This window comes from Salmo salar, chromosome ssa01 (assembly GCF_905237065.1).
Source record: "Salmo salar chromosome ssa01, Ssal_v3.1, whole genome shotgun sequence".
Classification (NCBI taxonomy): domain Eukaryota; kingdom Metazoa; phylum Chordata; class Actinopteri; order Salmoniformes; family Salmonidae; genus Salmo; species Salmo salar.
Window position 1 is genome coordinate 114542782 of NC_059442.1, and position 20902 is coordinate 114563683.

Genomic DNA, 20902 nt, shown 5'->3' on the forward strand with positions numbered 1-20902 from the left:
CCATCTTTCATTAGTCACAACATTTACAGTACTGACATCTTTCATTAGTCAATTTTTTATGAAACTTTCTTGATTTGGTATTTGAGTTTGTCTTATACAATTGTATATGTAGGTCTCCCCCGATCTCAACGGTGACTCCCTGATTAAATAAATATAAAAAAAACATGTATTAGGGATCGCTGCTTTACCAAACACATAAGAACAATTAAAGTACTGACATCTTTCATTAGTCACAACAACTACAGTATTTACATCTTTCATTAGTCACAACAATTACAGTACTGACATATTTCATTAGTCACAACAAACTGGCATCTTTCATTAGTCAGAACAATTACAGTACTGACATCTTTCATTAGTCACAACAATTACAGTACTGCCATCTTTCTTTAGTCACAACAATTACAGCACTGCCATCTTTCATTAGTCACAACAATTACAGTACTGCCATCTTTCATTAGTCACAACAATTACAGTACTGACATCTTTCATTAGTCACAACAATTACAGTACTGACATCTTTCATTAGTCACAACAATTACAGTACTGACATCTTTCATTAGTCACAACAATTACAGTACTGACATCTTTCATTAGTCACAACAATTACAGTACTGACATCTTTCATTAGTCACAACAATTACAGTACTGACATCTTTCATTAGTCACAACAATTACAGTACTGACATCTTTCATTAGTCACAACAATTACAGTACTGACATCTTTCATTAGTCACAACAATTACAGTACTGGCATCTTTCATTAGTCACAACAAACTGCCATCTTTCATTAGTCACAACAATTACAGTACTGACGTCTTTCATTAGTCACAACAATTACAGTATTTACATCTTTCATTAGTCACAACAATTACAGTACTGACATCTTTCATTAGTCACAACAATTACAGTACTGACATCTTTCATTAGTCACAACAATTACAGTAATGCCATCTTTCATTAGTCACAACAATTACAGTACTGACATCTTTCATTAGTCACAACAATTACAGTACTGCCATCTTTCATTAGTCACAACAATTACACCATTAATATTACTACCCTCAATGAAGGAAATGTAGAAAAGAAAGTTTAGAGAACAAATCTGAATATGATATTTACCGAGAACTCGTTGTCTGGGTCCTTCTCTCCCTTCCTCACCGGTCTGGAGTACTGAAACTGATACACTTCATTTATCATGTAAAAGCTGGAGAGAGGAGAGAGAGAGAGAGAGAGAGGAGAGAGAGGAGAGAGAGAGAGAGGAGAGAGAGAGAGAGAGAGAGGAGAGAGAGACAGAGAGGAGAGAGAGAGAGAGAGGAGAGAGAGAGAGGAGAGAGAGAGAGAGAGAGAGAGAGAGAGAGAGAGAGGAAGAGAGAGAGAGAGACAGAGAGGAGAGAGAGAGAGAGAGAGAGGGGAGAGAGAGAGAGACAGAGAGGAGAGAGAGAGAGAGAGAGAGAGAGAGAGAGAGAGAGAGGAGAGAGAGAGAGATGGAGAGAGCGCAAAGGAAAGCGAGAGATAGAGATTGAGAAATAGAGATGGAAAAAAGAGAGAAAGGAGCGTAGAGAAAGAGGACAGAGAAAGATAGAGAGAGAGAAGGAGAAAGGAGTAGAGAATTAAATTAAAAGTGTTATGGCTCATCTGCAGGTTGATTTAATGTTTAATTATGTGGCTGTTTCAGGTGAAAAACAGGTCAGTGAGTCAGTAGCATAAACATCCCTCACTTTGTCTGTCTGTCTGTCTGTCTGTCTGTCTGTAGATTCATTACATTCCCCATCTAAGAGCTCATCCCTGCCTCTGGGAATGAAATGCTTCTGCGTATATATCTGTGTAATATGATTTTATTTTGTTGATTCCAGCTCTGGACAAACAGACAGACAGACAGACAGACAGACAGACAGACAGACAGACAGACAGACAGACAGACAGACAGACAGACAGATTAGTGGACTGACAGGGTTGAACCCGCCTACCCAGGGTAAAGATTTCTCTCACTGGGAGTTGTGTTCTGGGTCTATCTGAGGGCCCAGCTGGCTGAGATGAGGTGTAACCAACACATCACTAAAAAACCACTGTCTTTGAACAGTACTGTTTAACACTGGTTTACAAATACAGCACGTTTCCTTTTCTGTTCATTGAAAACCATACATGTCTCATTACGTGGTCTGAGACTTTATTAGTCAACTGACAGTCATATGAAATGAACCAGCAGTGTTTCAGAAAACCATTTTCTCTGGGTGTGTAGATGTAGGAACATGACCAACAGTGTTTCAGAAAAGCATTTTCTCTGGGTGTGTAGATGTAGGAACATGACCAGCAGTGTTTCAGAACAACATTTTCTCTGGGTGTGTAGATGTAGGAACATGACCAGCAGTGTTTCAGAACACCATTTTCTCTGGGTGTGTAGATGTAGGAACATGACCAGCAGTGTTTCAGAACAACATTTTCTCTGGGTGTGTAGATGTAGGAACATGACCAGCAGTGTTTCAGAACAACATTTTCTCTGGGTGTGTAGATGTAGGAACATGACCAGCAGTGTTTCAGAACAACATTTTCTCTGGGTGTGTAGATGTAGGAACATGACCAGCAGTGTTTCAGAAAAGCATTTTCTCTGGGTGTGTAGATGTAGAAACATGACCAGCAGTGTTTCAGAACAACATTTTCTCTGGGTTTGTAGATGTAGGAACATGACCAGCAGTGTTTCAGAACAACATTTTCTCTGGGTGTGTAGATGTAGGAACATGACCAGCAGTGTTTCAGAACAACATTTTCTCTGGGTTTGTAGATGTAGGAACATGACCAGCAGTGTTTCAGAAAAGCATTTTCTCTGGGTGTGTAGATGTAGGAACATGACCAGCAGTGTTTCAGAAAAGCATTTTCTCTGGGTGTGTAGATGTAGGAACATGACCAGCAGTGTTTCAGAACAACATTTTCTCTGGGTGTGTAGATGTAGGAACATGACCAGCAGTGTTTCAGAAAAGCATTTTCTCTGGGTGTGTAGATGTAGGAACATGACCAGCAGTGTTTCAGAACAGCATTTTCTCTGGGTGTGTAGATGTAGGAACATGACCAGCAGTGTTTCAGAACAACATTTTCTCTGGGTTTGTAGATGTAGGAACATGACCAGCAGTGTTTCAGAACAACATTTTCTCTGGGTGTGTAGATGTAGGAACATGACCAGCAGTGTTTCAGAACAACATTTTCTCTGGGTGTGTAGATGTAGGAACATGACCAGCAGTGTTTCAGAACAACATTTTCTCTGGGTGTAGATGTAGGAACATGACCAGCAGTGTTTCAGAAAAGCATTTTCTCTGGGTGTGTAGATGTAGGAACATGACCTGCAGTGTTTCAGAACAACATTTTCTCTGGGTTTGTAGATGTAGGAACATGACCAGCAGTGTTTCAGAAAAGCATTTTCTCTGGGTGTGTAGATGTAGGAACATGACCAGCAGTGTTTCAGAAAAGCATTTTCTCTGGGTGTGTAGATGTAGGAACATGACCAGCAGCGGGGCCCTTTAAACATCTGTGATTGTCATTTTGTAGAGCTGACGAAACCCTGTCTGTTCAGCAACAGAGCACAGAGACCGTGTCTGTCTGTCTGTCTGTCTGTCTGTCTGTCTGTCTGTCTGTCTGTCTGTCTGTCTGTCTGTCTGTCTGTCTGTCTGTCTGTCTGTCTGTCTGTCTGTCTGTGTCTGTGTGTGTGTGTGTGTGTGTCTCTGTGTGTGTGTGTGTGTGTGTGTGTGTGTGTGTGTGTGTGTATCCACAAGGAGAGAACAGCTGAATGTAAAACATCTCCAGGGTGGCTGGGCTCCGTTCAGCCTTTCTGTCACACCCAAATCTGATTCCTCCACGCTCACTTACATGTCACTGATTACAGAGTTATATTCACAATGTTTCTTTGTAACGAAAACGTTAAGAACTTTACGGACAAATTAACAGGAGAACATTTGGTCTTCCTGCCGAGGGTGTTGGATCCAGTCAGTGGTCCTGTCTGCCTCCTAAATGGCACCCTATTCCCTACAAAGTGCACTACTTTAGACCAGGGCCTATAGGGTAGTTGTGCACTACTTTAGACCAGGACCTATAGGGTAATAGTGCACTACTTTAGACCAGGGCCTATAGGGTAGTAGTGCACTACTTTAGACCAGGGTCTATAGGGTAGTAGTGCACTACTTTAGACCAGGGTCTATAGGGTAGTAGTGCACTACTTTAGACCAGGACCTATAGGGTAGTAGTGCACTACTTTAGACCAGGGCCTATAGGGTAGTAGTGCACTACTTTAGACCAGGGTCTATAGGGTAGTAGTGCACTACTTTAGACCAGGACCTATAGGGTAGTAGTGCACTACTTTAGACCAGGGCCTATAGGGTAGTAGTGCACTATACAGGGAATCCATTTAGGATGCAGACTCATAGTTTGTGATGTAATAAACAGAAGAATACAGCAGGTTTATAGGAACACTGCCATCTCAATGAAGTCATTTCACATGTATTATCCACTGGCCTGGACAAGCTGAGATCTGATATCAGCCTTTGGAGTTAGTGGCAGTTTGGACAGTGATGATGACAGGGAGGAGAAGCTTAACTATGTTACTATGTACCACTAATCTCTCAGAGAGAGAGAGAGAGAGAGAGAGAGAGAGAGAGACAGAGAGACAGAGAGAATAGAGACAGAGAGAGAGAGAGAGAGAGAGAGAGTGGAGAGAGAGAGAGAGAGAGAGAGAGAGAGAGAGAGAGAGAGAGAGAGAGATCAGGTCTGCTCAGCCCCTGACTCCCACTAATCCATCTGCTAACAGAGCATGGGGAGAGAGAGAGAGAGGGGAGAGAGAGAGAGAGAGAGAGAGAGAGAGAGAGAGATGGGGAGAGAGAGAGAGAGATGGGGAGAGAGAGAGAGAGAGCAGAGAGAGAGAGAGATGGGGAGAGACAGAGAGAGAGAGAGTTGGAGAGAGACAGAGAGAGAGAGAGTTGGGGAGAGAGAGAGATGGGGGAGAGAGAGAGAGATGGTGAGAGAGAGAGACAGGGAGAGGGAGATGGGGAGAGAGAGAGATGGGGAGAGAGATAGAGAGAGAGATAGAGAGAGAGATTGGGGGAGAGAGAGAGAGAGATTGGGAGAGAGAGAGAGATGGGGGAGAGATGGAGAGAGAGAGAGAGAGATGGAGAGAGAGAGAGATCAGGTCTGCTCAGCCCCTGACTCCCACTAATCCATCTGCTAACAGAGCTCCATATTCAAATTAAAGCCAACATTCAAACAGACCCATGAGTTAGATAGGGGTCAATATAGACCAATACACCACCAGGACAACATTCAAACAGACCCATGAATTACATAGGGGTCAATATAGACCAATACACCACCAGGACAACATTCATACAGACCCATGAGTTAGATAGGGGTCAATATAGACCAATACACCACCAGGACAACATTCATACAGACCCATGAGTTACATAGGGGTCAATATAGACCAATACACCACCAGGACAACATTCATACAGACCCATGAGTTAGATAGGGGTCAATATAGACCAATACACCACCAGGACAACATTCATACTGACCCATGAGTTAGATAGGGGTCAATATAGACCAATACACCACCAGGACAACATTCATACAGACCCATGAGTTACATAGGGGTCAATATAGACCAATACACCACCAGGACAACATTCAAACAGACCCATGAGTTAGATAGGGGTCAATATAGACCAATACACCACCAGGACAACATTCATACAGACCCATGAGTTACATAGGGGTCAATATAGACCAATACACCACCAGGACAACATTCATACAGACCCATGAGTTACATAGGGGTCAATATAGACCAATACACCACCAGGACAACATTCATACAGACCCATGAGGTACATAGGGGTCAATATAGACCAATACACCACCAGGACAACATTCATACAGACCCATGAGTTACATAGGGGTCAATATAGACCAATACACCACCAGGACAACATTCATACTGACCCATGAGTTAGATAGGGGTCAATATAGACCAATACACCACCAGGACAACATTCAAACAGACCCATGAGTTACATAGGGGTCAATATAGACCAATACACCACCAGGACAACATTCAAACAGACCCATGAGTTAGATAGGGGTCAATATAGACCAATACACCACCAGGACAACATTCAAACAGACCCATGAATTACATAGGGGTCAATATAGACCAATACACCACCAGGACAACATTCAAACAGACCTGTGTCCTGTGTGATAAGATCACCTTACCGCACGGCCACATTCACCAAAAGGTACATTTCAGCCACTATGGAAAAACAACTAAGTTCTTCAGTCAATAAATAGTCAGGTTTAATTGAACACAGGGTTGGTGTTGGAATTGGAAAGAGTATTCTGACATATCGGGGCTGTGTTTACACAGCTGAGTGAGGCTGGCTGGCTGGCTGGAGCGGCGAGGTGGATAGCCTGCTGTTAGCTGAGGCCTACTCAGCGCTATATGTTTGATCACAGCTCTCAGCAGAACCAGCTCTCTCTGTGCCAAGACTCAAATGATGGTGTATGTCTGTCTGTCCGAAAGTCAGTCTGTCCGAAAGTCAGTGTCTGTCTGTCTGTCTGTCTGTCTGTCTGTCTGTCTGTCTGTCTGTCTGTCTGTCTGTCTGACTGACTGTGTGTCTGACTGACTGTGTGTCTGCTGTATTAGCTGTGATGACTGTGTGTCTGCTGTATTAGCTGTGATGACTGTGTGTCTGCTGTATTAGCTGTGATGACTGTGTGTCTGCTGTATTAGCTGTGATGACTGTGTGTCTGCTGTATTAGCTGTGATGACTGTGTGTCTGCTGTATTAGCTGTGATGACTGTGTGTCTGCTGTATTAGCTGTGATGACTGTGTGTCTGCTGTATTAGCTGTGATGACTGTGTGTCTGCTGTAGTAGCTGTGATGACTGTGTGTCTGCTGTATTAGCTGTGATGACTGTGTGTCTGCTGTATTAGCTGTGATGACTGTGTGTCTGCTGTATTAGCTGTGATGACTGTGTGTCTGCTGTATTAGCTGTGATGACTGTGTGTCTGCTGTATTAGCTGTGATGACTGTGTGTCTGCTGTATTAGCTGTGATGACTGTGTGTCTGCTGTATTAGCTGTGATGACTGTGTGTCTGCTGTAGTAGCTGTGATGACTGTGTGTCTGCTGTAGTAGCTGTGATGACTGTGTGTCTGCTGTATTAGCTGTGATGACTGTGTGTCTGCTGTAGTAGCTGTGATGACTGTGTGTCTGCTGTAGTAGCTGTGATGACTGTGTGTCTGCTGTATTAGCTGTGATGACTGTGTGTCTGCTGTATTAGCTGTGATGACTGTGTGTCTGCTGTATTAGCTGTGATGACTGTGTGTCTGCTGCAGTAGCTGTGATGACTGTGTGTCTGCTGTATTAGCTGTGATGACTGTGTGTCTGCTGTATTAGCTGTGATGACTGTGTGTCTGCTGTATTAGCTGTGATGACTGTGTGTCTGCTGCAGTAGCTGTGATGACTGTGTGTCTGCTGTATTAGCTGTGATGACTGTGTGTCTGCTGTATTAGCTGTGATGACTGTGTGCCTGCTGTATTAGCTGTGATGACTGTGTGTCTGCTGTATTAGCTGTGATGACTGTGTGTCTGCTGTAGTAGCTGTGATGACTGTGTGTCTGCTGTATTAGCTGTGATGACTGTGTGTCTGCTGTATTAGCTGTGATGACTGTGTGTCTGCTGCAGTAGCTGTGATGACTGTGTGTCTGCTGTATTAGCTGTGATGACTGTGTGTCTGCTGTATTAGCTGTGATGACTGTGTGTCTGCTGTATTAGCTGTGATGACTGTGTGTCTGCTGTATTAGCTGTGATGACTGTGTGTCTGCTGTATTAGCTGTGATGACTGTGTGTCTGCTGTATTAGCTGTGATGACTGTGTGTCTGCTGCAGTAGCTGTGATGACTGTGTGTCTGCTGTATTAGCTGTGATGACTGTGTGTCTGCTGTATTAGCTGTGATGACTGTGTGTCTGCTGTATTAGCTGTGATGACTGTGTGTCTGCTGCAGTAGCTGTGATGACTGTGTGTCTGCTGTATTAGCTGTGATGACTGTGTGTCTGCTGTATTAGCTGTGATGACTGTGTGTCTGCTGTATTAGCTGTGATGACTGTGTCTGCTGCAGTAGCTGTGCTGACTGTGTGTCTGCTGTATTAGCTGTGATGACTGTGTGTCTGCTGTATTAGCTGTGATGACTGTGTGTCTGCTGTATTAGCTGTGATGACTGTGTGTCTGCTGTATTAGCTGTGATGACTGTGTGTCTGCTGTATTAGCTGTGATGACTGTGTGTCTGCTGTATTAGCTGTGATGACTGTGTGTCTGCTGTATTAGCTGTGATGACTGTGTGTCTGCTGCATTAGCTGTGATGACTGTGTGTCTGCTGTATTAGCTGTGATGACTGTGTGTCTGCTGCAGTAGCTGTGATGACTGTGTGTCTGCTGTATTAGCTGTGATGACTGTGTGTCTGCTGTATTAGCTGTGATGACTGTGTGTCTGCTGCAGTAGCTGTGATGACTGTGTGTCTGCTGTATTAGCTGTGATGACTGTGTGTCTGCTGTATTAGCTGTGATGACTGTGTGCCTGCTGTATTAGCTGTGATGACTGTGTGTCTGCTGTATTAGCTGTGATGACTGTGTGTCTGCTGTAGTAGCTGTGATGACTGTGTGTCTGCTGTATTAGCTGTGATGACTGTGTGTCTGCTGTATTAGCTGTGATGACTGTGTGTCTGCTGCAGTAGCTGTGATGACTGTGTGTCTGCTGTATTAGCTGTGATGACTGTGTGTCTGCTGTATTAGCTGTGATGACTGTGTGTCTGCTGTAGTAGCTGTGATGACTGTGTGTCTGCTGTATTAGCTGTGATGACTGTGTGTCTGCTGTATTAGCTGTGATGACTGTGTGTCTGCTGTATTAGCTGTGATGACTGTGTGTCTGCTGCAGTAGCTGTGATGACTGTGTGTCTGCTGTATTAGCTGTGATGACTGTGTGTCTGCTGTATTAGCTGTGATGACTGTGTGTCTGCTGTATTAGCTGTGATGACTGTGTGTCTGCTGCAGTAGCTGTGATGACTGTGTGTCTGCTGTATTAGCTGTGATGACTGTGTGTCTGCTGTATTAGCTGTGATGACTGTGTGTCTGCTGTATTAGCTGTGATGACTGTGTGTCTGCTGCAGTAGCTGTGCTGACTGTGTGTCTGCTGTATTAGCTGTGATGACTGTGTGTCTGCTGCAGTAGCTGTGATGACTGTGTGTCTGCTGTATTAGCTGTGATGACTGTGTGTCTGCTGTATTAGCTGTGATGACTGTGTGTCTGCTGTATTAGCTGTGATGACTGTGTGTCTGCTGTAGTAGCTGTGATGACTGTGTGTCTGCTGTATTAGCTGTGATGACTGTGTGTCTGCTGTATTAGCTGTGATGACTGTGTGTCTGCTGTATTAGCTGTGATGACTGTGTGTCTGCTGCAGTAGCTGTGATGACTGTGTGTCTGCTGTATTAGCTGTGATGACTGTGTGTCTGCTGTATTAGCTGTGATGACTGTGTGTCTGCTGTATTAGCTGTGATGACTGTGTGTCTGCTGCAGTAGCTGTGATGACTGTGTGTCTGCTGTATTAGCTGTGATGACTGTGTGTCTGCTGTATTAGCTGTGATGACTGTGTGTCTGCTGTATTAGCTGTGCTGACTGTGTGTCTGCTGCAGTAGCTGTGCTGACTGTGTGTCTGCTGTATTAGCTGTGATGACTGTGTGTCTGCTGTATTAGCTGTGATGACTGTGTGTCTGCTGTATTAGCTGTGATGACTGTGTGTCTGCTGTATTAGCTGTGATGACTGTGTGTCTGCTGTATTAGCTGTGATGAAGGGAGAGGGAGCTGGCAGAGTGAATTAATAACAGCAGGAAACACATGAAGGTCAACCACTGTTTGATCTACCAACACATTTCCATTTAGATTTGTTCACCTTCCAGTCCCAGTGTTCTCCTCTATCCTACTGCTACAGTGTTCTGTACCAGTGTCCTCTGGATCTATCCTACTGCTACAGTGTTCTGTACCAGTGTCCTCTGGGTCTATCCTACTGCTACAGTGTTCTGTACCAGTGTCCTCTGGGTCTATCCTACTGCTACAGTGTTCTGTACCAGTGTCCTCTGGATCTATCCTACTGCTACAGTGTTCTGTACCAGTGTCCTCTGGGTCTATCCTACTGCTACAGTGTTCTGTACCAGTGTCCTCTGGATCTATCCTACTGCTACAGTGTTCTGTACCAGTGTTCTCCTCTATCCTACTGCTACAGTGTTCTGTACCAGTGTCCTCTGGATCTATCCTACTGCTACAGTGTTCTGTACCAGTGTCCTCTGGATCTGTCCTACTGCTACAGTGTTCTGTACCAGTGTCCTCTGGATCTATCCTACTGCTACAGTGTTCTGTACCAGTGTTCTCCTCTATCCTACTGCTACAGTGTTCTGTACCAGTGTCCTCTGGATCTATCCTACTGCTACAGTGTTCTGTACCAGTGTTGTCCTCTATCCTACTGCTACAGTGTTCTGTACCAGTGTCCTCTGGATCTATCCTACTGCTACAGTGTTCTGTACCAGTGTCCTCTGGGTCTATCCTACTGCTACAGTGTTCTGTACCAGTGTCCTCTGGATCTGTCCTACTGCTACAGTGTTCTGTACCAGTGTTCTCCTCTATCCTACTGCTACAGTGTTCTGTACCAGTGTCCTCTGGGTCTATCCTACTGCTACAGTGTTCTGTACCAGTGTCCTCTGGGTCTGTCCTACTGCTACAGTGTTCTGTACCAGTGTTCTCCTCTATCCTACAGTGTTCTGTACCAGTGTCCTCTGGGTCTATCCTACTGCTACAGTGTTCTGTACCAGTGTCCTCTGGATCTGTCCTACTGCTACAGTGTTCTGTACCAGTGTTCTCCTCTATCCTACTGCTACAGTGTTCTGTACCAGTGTCCTCTGGGTCTGTCCTACTGCTACAGTGTTCTGTACCAGTGTTGTCCTCTATCCTACTGCTACAGTGTTCTGTACCAGTGTCCTCTGGATCTATCCTACTGCTACAGTGTTCTGTACCAGTGTCCTCTGGGTCTATCCTACTGCTACAGTGTTCTGTACCAGTGCTCTCCTCTGGAGTCTGATGTAACAGGTGATAAAGTATCTGACTCCATCTCATTTAGTTCAGGACTAATATAACAGGTGATAAAGTACCTGACTCCATCTCATTTAGTTCAGGACTAATATAACAGGTGATAAAGTACCTGACTCCATCTCATTTAGTTCAGGACTAATATAACAGGTGATAAAGTACTACTCAGAGAATGCAAAGGATGAAACTAAACTAGACAGATTCATGAAGTAGTAATATGCATTAATATGTCACCCAGATGGACTGTAGTTCTGACGTAACCCACCCATACATGATGTACACACTCTGTATAACAAGGAAGAAGTCAGATAAGAAGACAGACAGATACATACCTGACGATCTGCTCAGACACTGGTTTGTTCTGGAACTTTGAAGGGAGTTCCAGAACAGGCTTGACGGTGAAACACTGGATGCCTTCATCACAACCGTTAAGGGAAATATTGAAGTCTTGAATATAAATGAACTGGTCACAATAATTTCAACAGAACAGAAGTGTAAAGTAGACTACGCTCTACCATACAAACTAAACTCATGCCTAGACCCTCCCAGTATTCTGAATGTGTGGGGTTAACGTGTGTAGATGGCGGTGGTGAAGCACTTTGGGAAGACTGTTGATGTATGGAAAAAGTACTTTATAAATATAATTGAATAACTGATTGATTGACTGTAATCTCTGTGATAAGTATACACTGTCAGGGATAGTTCTTGATGTCTGTCTGACTCAATCAATCACATTTATTTTATCAAGCCCATTTTACATCAGCAGTGCTATAACCCAGCCTAAAACCCCAGAGAGCAAGCAATGCAGAGGCAGAAGAACAGCGGCTAGTAAAAACTCCCTAGAAAGGCCAGAACCTAGGAAGAAACCTAGAGAGGAACCAGGCTGTGAGGGGTGGCCAGTCCTCTTCTGGCTGTCTGACTGTGATCTCTGTAGTAAGGATACACTGTGAGGGAGAGGTCTTGATGTCTTCACTGGGCGGAGTGGTAGTCTTCATCTTGTCAGCGTTGGGGAACTGGGTCAGCAGTCTGGCCTCAAAGTCCTCTCTCCTCTCGTACTCCTTCCCCCTATAGATGAACATCTTGTTCTGAGAGGAGAAAAACAGAGAGAACGTGGGGGGGTTTTACACCACTTCTGTCTGACCACCAGAACATGCTTTGTGGCACAGTCGAAGCCAAGCTGGGCTTCGGGGGGCTAAAAAGGTTAAGGGATCGCCAACACGGCATCTCACTGACATCTGCCATGTTTCACTACACTGGACTAGTGATAAACACTGATAACACACACTGAACTGACCCAACAGAGCGGCATAACACTGCAGACACAGTATAATATGGGGTTGAATCTTGTATTGTAAAACCACATGACCTTCCTGGATGTAATGAACGTATTGTCTGATGCAACGGCAAAGAACAGAGTTAGAACCTTGGTCTGATCAAAACTCATGTTTTCCTTCTGCTACATCAGTGTTTCATGTTTTCTTTCTGCTACATCAGTATTCAGTGTTTCATGTTTTCCTTCTGCTACATCAGTATTCAGTGTTTCATGTTTTCCTTCTGCTACATCAGTATTCAGTGTTTCATGTTTTCCTTCTGCTACATTAGTATTCAGTGTTTCATGTTTTCCTTCTGCTACATTAGTATTCAGTGTTTCATGTTTTCCTTCTGCTACATCAGTATTCAGTGTTTCATGTTTTCCTTCTGCTACATCAGTATTCAGTGTTTCATGTTTTCCTTCTGCTACATCAGTATTCAGTGTTTCATGTTTTCCTTCTGCTACATCAGTATTCAGTGTTTCATGTTTTCCTTCTGCTACATCAGTATTCAGTGTTTCATGTTTTCCTATGCTACATCAGTATTCAGTGTTTCATGTTTTCCTTCTGCTACATCAGTATTCAGTGTTTCATGTTTTCCTTCTGCTACATCAGTATTCAGTGTTTCATGTTTTCCTTCTGCTACATCAGTATTCAGTGTTTCATGGTTTCCTTCTGCTACATCAGTATTCAGTGTTTCATGTTTTCCTTCTGCTACATCAGTATTCAGTGTTTCATGTTTTCTTTCTGCTACATCAGTATTCAGTGTTTCATGTTTTCCTTCTGCTACATCAGTATTTCATGTTTTCCTTCTGCTACATTAGTATTCAGTGTTTCATGTTTTCCTTCTGCTACATTAGTATTCAGTGTTTCATGTTTTCCTTCTGCTACATCAGTATTCAGTGTTTCATGTTTTCCTTCTGCTACATCAGTATTCAGTGTTTCATGTTTTCCTTCTGCTACATCAGTATTCAGTGTTTCATGTTTTCCTTCTGCTACATCAGTATTCAGTGTTTCATGTTTTCCTTCTGCTACATTAGTATTCAGTGTTTCATGTTTTCCTTCTGCTACATTAGTATTCAGTGTTTCATGTTTTCCTTCTGCTACATCAGTATTCAGTGTTTCATGTTTTCCTTCTGCTACATCAGTATTCAGTGTTTCATGTTTTCCTTCTGCTACATCAGTATTCAGTGTTTCATGTTTTCCTATGCTACATCAGTAAACAGTGAGAGTTATTGGCAGTGAACTGGTGTCAAATCAGAGAAGCAATTTATCAAATAAAGAGACTGTTTCTATTCTCAACAGGCTTTGAACTGTGTTCTGTCCCAACAGGCTTTGGACCTTGTTCTGCCCTCAACAGGCTTTGAACCTTGTTCTGCTCCCAACAGGCTTTGAACCCTGTTCTGCTCCCAACAGGCTTTGAACCGTGTTCTGCTCCCAACAGGCTTTGAACCGTGTTCTGTTCCCAACAGGCTTTGGACCTTGTTCTGCTCTCAACAGGCTTTGAACCCTGTTCTGCTCTCAACAGGCTTTCAGCTTTGTTCTGCTCTCAACAGGCTTTGAACCCTGTTCTGCTCTCAAAAGGCTTTGAACCCTGTTCTGTTCCCAACAGGCTTTGAACCCTGTTCTGTTCCCAACAGGCTTTGAACCCTGTTCTGTTCCCAACAGGCTTTGAACCCTGTCCTGTTCCCAACAGGCTTTGAACCCTGTTCTGCTCTCAACAGGCTTTGAACTTTGTTTTTCTCCCTAATGTAACATACGCTGATGCTTTCTGCGCATGAATTGCCGCGCAGAAGAATTGCCATGGCGCAGAGATTGGACTTCACTGAGTTCGTTCCATTAGTTTGCACTATATAGATCGATTAAACATTAGATCAGTCCCTTTTCAATGCAACACACCAAAACAAATCTAACTTTGCAAGACTGAGTCTGTGATTTTGTTGTAGGCAGAGCACAACGGAGTAGAATACTATTGGCGGGGGTAGCCCACGAGCAATCTTTCAATCACCCACGAGTGAATGCGCTTTTCAGATTACATTTACATTTTAGTCATTTAGCAGATGCTCTTATCCAGAGCGACTTACAGTAGTGAATGGATACATTTCAATTCATTTCATACATTTTTCTTCTTTTTTTCCCTCCATACTGGCCCCCCGTGGGAATCGAACCCACAACCCTGGCGTTGCAAACACCATTGCAAACACCATGCTCTACCAACTGAGCCACAGGGAAGCAGATCAGTTCAGATCAGTTCAGTTCAGTTCAGTTCAGATCAGGTCAGATCAATTCAGATCAGATCAGATCAAATCAGTTCAGATCAGATCAGTTCAGATCAGTTCAGATCAGTTCAGTTCAGAGCACAGAGCTGCATGTTTGTTGATGTTCTTTGCTAGTTAGTGAGTTATCAGCCCAGTTATAGATAAGTAAAGGTCAGCAATGGGGAGTTACTGCTTCCTACAAGAGCACATAAAATGTAGGCTACATTTCAAGTTGTCTTTGAAAAGCCAGTCAGGTAAAAAGCTTGTCTTAATTAAAGGGACAGTGTTGTATTTTGAGACAGGCTTGAATATGCATGTACAACAATAGGCAGAGGGGTAGCCTACATTGTCTAATTCCCTGTATGGTAATTATAATTCATTTTGTAAAGTAGTTTCTTGCATCATATAATACAATTTACCTATTTGTCCCATGGTGTTACAGACCAAGTAAAAAATCATGCATTAAAGTCAGGCTCTTCATAATGTAAAAATGTCGTTAAAAGTCTCATTTAATGTAGACCTGCATTGAACACCACATATAGACTATTGTAGGCTATATCATAGAAATCAACAGCTATTTCCATGTGGAAATGTTATGGGATTTACTCCATTGGTTTTGTTGGTAGGCCTACTACATTATGCTCGGATAGCCACAATAGCCTATTGGCTACTGTCTAAAACTGTAAGGGTTCAGCCTATTGGTTACTGTCTATAACTAAGGGTTCAGCCTATTGGCTACTGTCTATAACTGTAAGGGTTCAGCCTATTGGCTACTGTCTAACACTGTAAGGGTTCAGCCTATTGGTTACTGTCTATAACTGCAAGGGTTCAGCCTATTGGCTACTGTCTATAACTGTAAGGGTTCAGCCTATTGGCTACTGTCTAAAACTGTTAGGGTTCAGCCTATTGGCTACTGTCTAAAACTGTAAGGGTTCAGCCTATTGGTTACTGTCTATAACTGCAAGGGTTCAGCCTATTGGCTACTGTCTATAACTGTAAGGGTTCAGCCTATTGGCTACTGTCTAAAACTGTTAGGGTTCAGCCTATTGGCTACTGTCTATAACTGTAAGGATACAGCCTATTGGCTACTGTCTATAACTAAGGGTTCAGCCTATTGGCAACTGTCTATAACTGTAAGGGTTCAGCCTATTGGCTACTGTCTATAACTGTAAGGGTTCAGCCTATTGGCTACTGTCTATAACTGTAAGGGTTCAGCCTATTGGCTACTGTCTAAAACTGTAAGGGTTCAGCATATTGGCTACTGTCTAAAACTGTCAGGGTTTAGCCTATTGGCTACTGTCTATAACTGTAAGGGTTCAACCTATTGGCTACTGTCTATAACTGTAAGGGTTCGCCTATGCTATTGGCTACTGTCTAAAACTGTAAGGGTTCAGCCTATTGGCTACTGTCTAAAACGGTCAGGTTTCAGCCTATTGGCTACTGTCTATAACTGTAAGGGTTCCGCCTATTGGCTACTGTCTATAACTGTAAGGGTTCAGCCTATTGGCTACTGTCTAAACTGTAAGGGTTCAGCCGGCCGTCTATAACTGTAAGGGTACAGCCTATTGGCTACTGTCTAAAACTGTAAGGGTTCAGCCTATTGGCTACTGTCTAAAACTGTAAGGGTTCAGCCTATTGGCTACTGTCTATAACTGTAAGGGTTCAGCCTATTGGCTACCGTCTATAACTGTAAGGGTTCAGCCTATTGGCTACTGTCTATAACTTGTAAACTGTAAGGGTTCAGCCTATTGGCTACTGTCTATAACTGTAAGGGTTCAGCCTATTGGCTACTGTCTATAACTGTAAGGGTTCAGCCTATTGGCTACTGTCTATAACTGTAAGGGTTCAGCCTATTGGCTACTGTCTATAACTGTAAGGGTTCAGCCTATTGGCTACTGTCTATAACTGTAAGGCTCTGTCTGGTTCAGCCTATTGGCTACTGTCTATAACTGTAAGGGTTCAGCCTATTGGCTACTGTCTATAACTGTAAGGGTTCAGCCTATTGGCTACTGTCAAAACTGTAAGGGTTCAGCCTATTGGCTACTGTCTATAACTGTAAGGGTTCAGCCTATTGGCTACTGTCTATAACTGTAAGGGTTCAGCCTATTGGCTACTGTCTATAACTGTAAGGGTTCAGCCTATTGGCTACTGTCTATAACTGTAAGGGTTCAGCCTATTGGCTACTGTCTATAACTGTAAGGGTTCAGCCTATTGGCTACTGTCTATAACTGTAAGGGTTCAGCCTATTGGCTACTGTCTATAACTGTAAGGGTTCAGCCTATTGGCTACTGTCTATAACTGTAAGGGTTCAGCCTATTGGCTACTGTCATAACGTAAGGGTTCAGCCTATTGGCTACTGTCTATAACTGTAAGGGTTCCAGCCTACTGGCTACTGTCTATAACTGTAAGGGTTCAGCCTATTGGCTACTGTCTATAACTGTAAGGGTTCAGCCTATTGGCTACTGTCTATAACTGTAAGGGTTCAGCCTATTGGCTACTGTCTATAACTGTAAGGGTTCAGCCTACTGGCCTGTCTATAACTGTAAGGGTTCAGCCTATTGGCTACTGTCTATAACTGTAAGGGTTCAGCCTATTGGCTACTGTCTATAACTGTAAGGGTTCAGCCTATTGGCTACTGTCTATAACTGTAAGGGTTCAGCCTATTGGCTACTGTCTATAACTGTAAGGGTTCAGCCTATTGGCTACTGTCTATAACTGTAAGGGTTCAGCCTATTGGCTACTGTCTATAACTGTAAGGGTTCAGCCTATTGGCTACTGTCTAACTTGCTACTGTCTAAACTGGAGGGTTCAGCCTATTGGCTACTGTCTATAACTGTAAGGGTTCAGCCTATTGGCTACTGTCTATAACTGTAAGGGTTCAGCCTATTGGCTACTGTCTATAACTGTAAGGGTTCAGCCTATTGGCTACTGTCTATAACTGTAAGGGTTCAGCCTATTGGCTACTGTCTATAACTGTAAGGGTTCAGCCTATTGGCTACTGTCTATAACTGTAAGGGTTCAGCCTATTGGCTACTGTCTATAACTGTAAGGGTTCAGCCTATTGGCTACTGTCTATAACTGTAAGGGTTCAGCCTATTGGCTACTGTCTATAACTGTAAGGGTTCAGCCTATTGGCTACTGTCTATAACTGTTAGGGTTCAGCCTATTGGCTACTGTCTATAACTGTAAGGGTACAGCCTATTGGCTACTGTCTATAACTGTAAGGGTTCAGCCTATTGGCTACTGTCTATAACTGTAAGGGTTCCAGCCTATTTGGCTACTGTCTATAACTGTAAGGGTTCAGCCTATTGGCTACTGTCTATAACTGTAAGGGTTCAGCCTATTGGCTACTGTCTATAACTGTAAGGGTTCAGCCTATTGGCTACTGTCTATACGGGTTCTATGGCTACTGTCTAAACTGTAAGGTTTCAGCCTTATTGGCTACTGTCTATAACTGTAAGGGTTCAGCCTATTGGCTACTGTCTATAACTGTAAGGGTTCAGCCTATTGGCTACCGTCTATAAACTGGTCAGGTTAAGCCTATTGGCTACTGTCTATAACTGTTAGGGTTCAGCCTATTGGCTACTGTCTATAACTGTAAGGGTTCAGCCTATTTACATGTCTATAACTGTAAGGTTCAGCCTATTGGCTCCTGTCTATAACTGTAAGGGTTCAACCTATTGGCTACTGTCTATAACTGTAGAGTTCAGCCTATTGGCTACTGTCGGGGTTCAGCCTATTGGCTACTGTCTATAACTGTAAGGGTTCAGCCTCTGGCTACTGTCTAAAACTGTAAGATTTCAGCCTATTGGCTACTGTCTATAACTGTAAGGGTTCAGCCTATTGGCTACCGTCTAAAACTGTAAGGGTTCAGCATATTGGCTACTGTCTAAAACTGTCAGGGTTTAGCCTATTGGCTACTGTCTATAACTGTAAGGGTTCAACCTATTGGCTACTGTCTATAACTGTAAGGGTTCAGCCTATTGGCTACTGTCTATAACTGTAAGGGTTCAGCCTATTGGCTACTGTCTAGGTCAGCCTGGGCTACTGTCTATAACTGTAAGGGTTCAGCCTATTGGCTACTGTCTATAAACTGTAAGGGTTCAGCCTATTGGCTACTGTCTAAAACTGTCGGGTTTAGCCTATTGCTACTGTCTATAACTGTAAGGGTTCAACCTATTGGCTACTGTCTATAACTGTAAGGGTTCGGCCTATTGGCTACCGTCTATAACTGTAAGGGTTCAGCCTATTGGCTACTGTCTATAACTGTAAGGGTTCAGCCTATTGGCTACTGTCTATAACTGTAAGGGTTCAGCCTATTGGCTACTGTCTATAACCAGGGTTCAGCCTATTGGCTACTGTCTATAACGTAAGGGTTCAGCCTATTGGCTACCGTCTAAAACTATGTCAGCCTATTGGCCTGTCTATAACTGTAAGGGTTCAGCCTATTGGCTACTGTCTATAACTGTAAGGGTTCAGCCTATTGGCTACTGTCTATAACTGTAAGGGTTCGGCCTATTGGCTACTGTCTATAACTGTAAGGGTTCAGCCTATTGGCTACTGTCTATAACTGTAAGGGTTCAGCCTATTGGCTACTGTCTAACACTGTTAGGGTCTAGCCCATGCATTGGCTACTGTCTATAACTGTAAGTGATACAGCGTATTGGCTACTGTCTATAACTAAGGGTTCAGCCTATTGGCTACTGTCGATAACTGTAAGGGTTCAAGCCTATTGGCTACTGTCTATAACTGTAAGGGTTCAACCTATTGGCTACTGTCTATAACTGTAAGGGTTCAGCCTATTGGCTACTGTCTATAACTGTAAGGGTTCAGCCTATTGGCTACTGTCTATAACTGTAAGGGGTTTCAGCCTATTGGCTACTGTCTAAAACTGTAAGATTTCATTGGCTACTGTCTATAACTGTAAGGGTTCAGCCTATTGGCTACTGTCTAAAACTGTAAGGGTTCAGCCTATTGGCTACTGTCTAAAACTGTAAGGGTTCAGCCTATTGGCTACTGTCTATAACTGTAAGGGTTCAGCCTATTGGCTACTGTCTATAACTGTAAGGGTTCAGCCTATTGGCTACTGTCTATAACTGTAAGGGTTCAGCCTATTGGCTACTGTCTATAACTAAGGGTACAGCCTATTGGCTACTGTCTAAAACTGTAAGGGTTCAGCCTATTGGCTACTGTCTAAAACTGTAAAGGGTTCAGCCTTTTGGCTACTGTCTATAACTGTAAGGGTTCAGCCTATTGGCTACTGTCTATAACTGTAAGGGTTCAGCCTATTGGCTACTGTCTATAACTGTAAGGGTCAGCTCTATTGGCTACTGTCTATAACTGTAAGGGTTCAGCCTATTGGCTACTGTCTATAACTTAAGGGTTCAGCCTATTGGCTACTGTCTATAACTGTAAGGGTTCAGCCTATTGGCCACTCCAAAACTGTAAGGGTTCAGCCTATTGGCTACTGTCTATAACTGTAAGGGTTCAGCCTATTGGCTACTGTCTATAACTGTAAGGGTTCAGCCTATTGGCTACTGTCTATAACTGTAAGGGTTCAGCCTATTGGCTACTGTCTATAACTGTAAGGGGTACAGCCTATTGGCTACTGTCTATAACTGTAAGGGTTCAGCCTATTGGCTACTGTCTATAACTGTAAGGGTTCAGCCTATTGGCTACTGTCTATAACTGTAAGGGTTCAGCCTATTGGCTACTGTCGTTCGCCTGGCTACTGTCTATAACTGTAAGGGTTCAGCCTATTGGCTACTGTCTAAAACTGTAAGATTTCAGCCAATTGGCTACTGTCTATAACTGTAAGGGTTCAGCCTATTGGCTACTGTCTAAAACTGTAAGGGTAGCCTATTGGCTACTGTCTAAAACGGTCAGGGTTTAGCCTATTGGCTACTGTCTATAACTGTAAGGGTTCAGCCCTATTGGCTACTGTCTATAACTGTAAGGGTTCAGCCTATTGGCTACTGTCTATAACTGTAAGGGTTCAGCCTATTGGCTACTGTCTATAACTAAGGATACAGCCTATTGGCTACTGTCTAAAACTGTAAGGGTTCAGCCTATTGGCTACTGTCTAAAACTGTAAGGGTTCACCCTATTGGCTACTGTCTATAACTGTAAGGGTTCAGCCTCTTGGGCTACTGTCTATAACTGTAA

The 20902-nt window shown here is 43.4% G+C and overlaps 1 protein-coding gene across 7 annotated transcripts in view; it reads right to left on the reverse strand.

Moving 5' to 3' along the window:
• LOC106591860 (dedicator of cytokinesis protein 1) overlaps positions 1-20902 on the reverse strand; it is a 723705-nt gene that overhangs the window by 66615 nt on the left and 636188 nt on the right. For all 7 annotated transcript variants that reach the window (XM_045687698.1, XM_045687691.1, XM_045687686.1 and 4 more), the window contains exons 41-43: positions 12113-12254; positions 11502-11583; positions 1123-1207 (exon numbers count right to left, since the gene is read on the reverse strand). In XM_045687698.1, coding sequence (XP_045543654.1) covers positions 1123-1207; positions 11502-11583; positions 12113-12254 — 309 coding nt within the window. The remainder of the gene's footprint in view (positions 1-1122; positions 1208-11501; positions 11584-12112; positions 12255-20902) is intronic.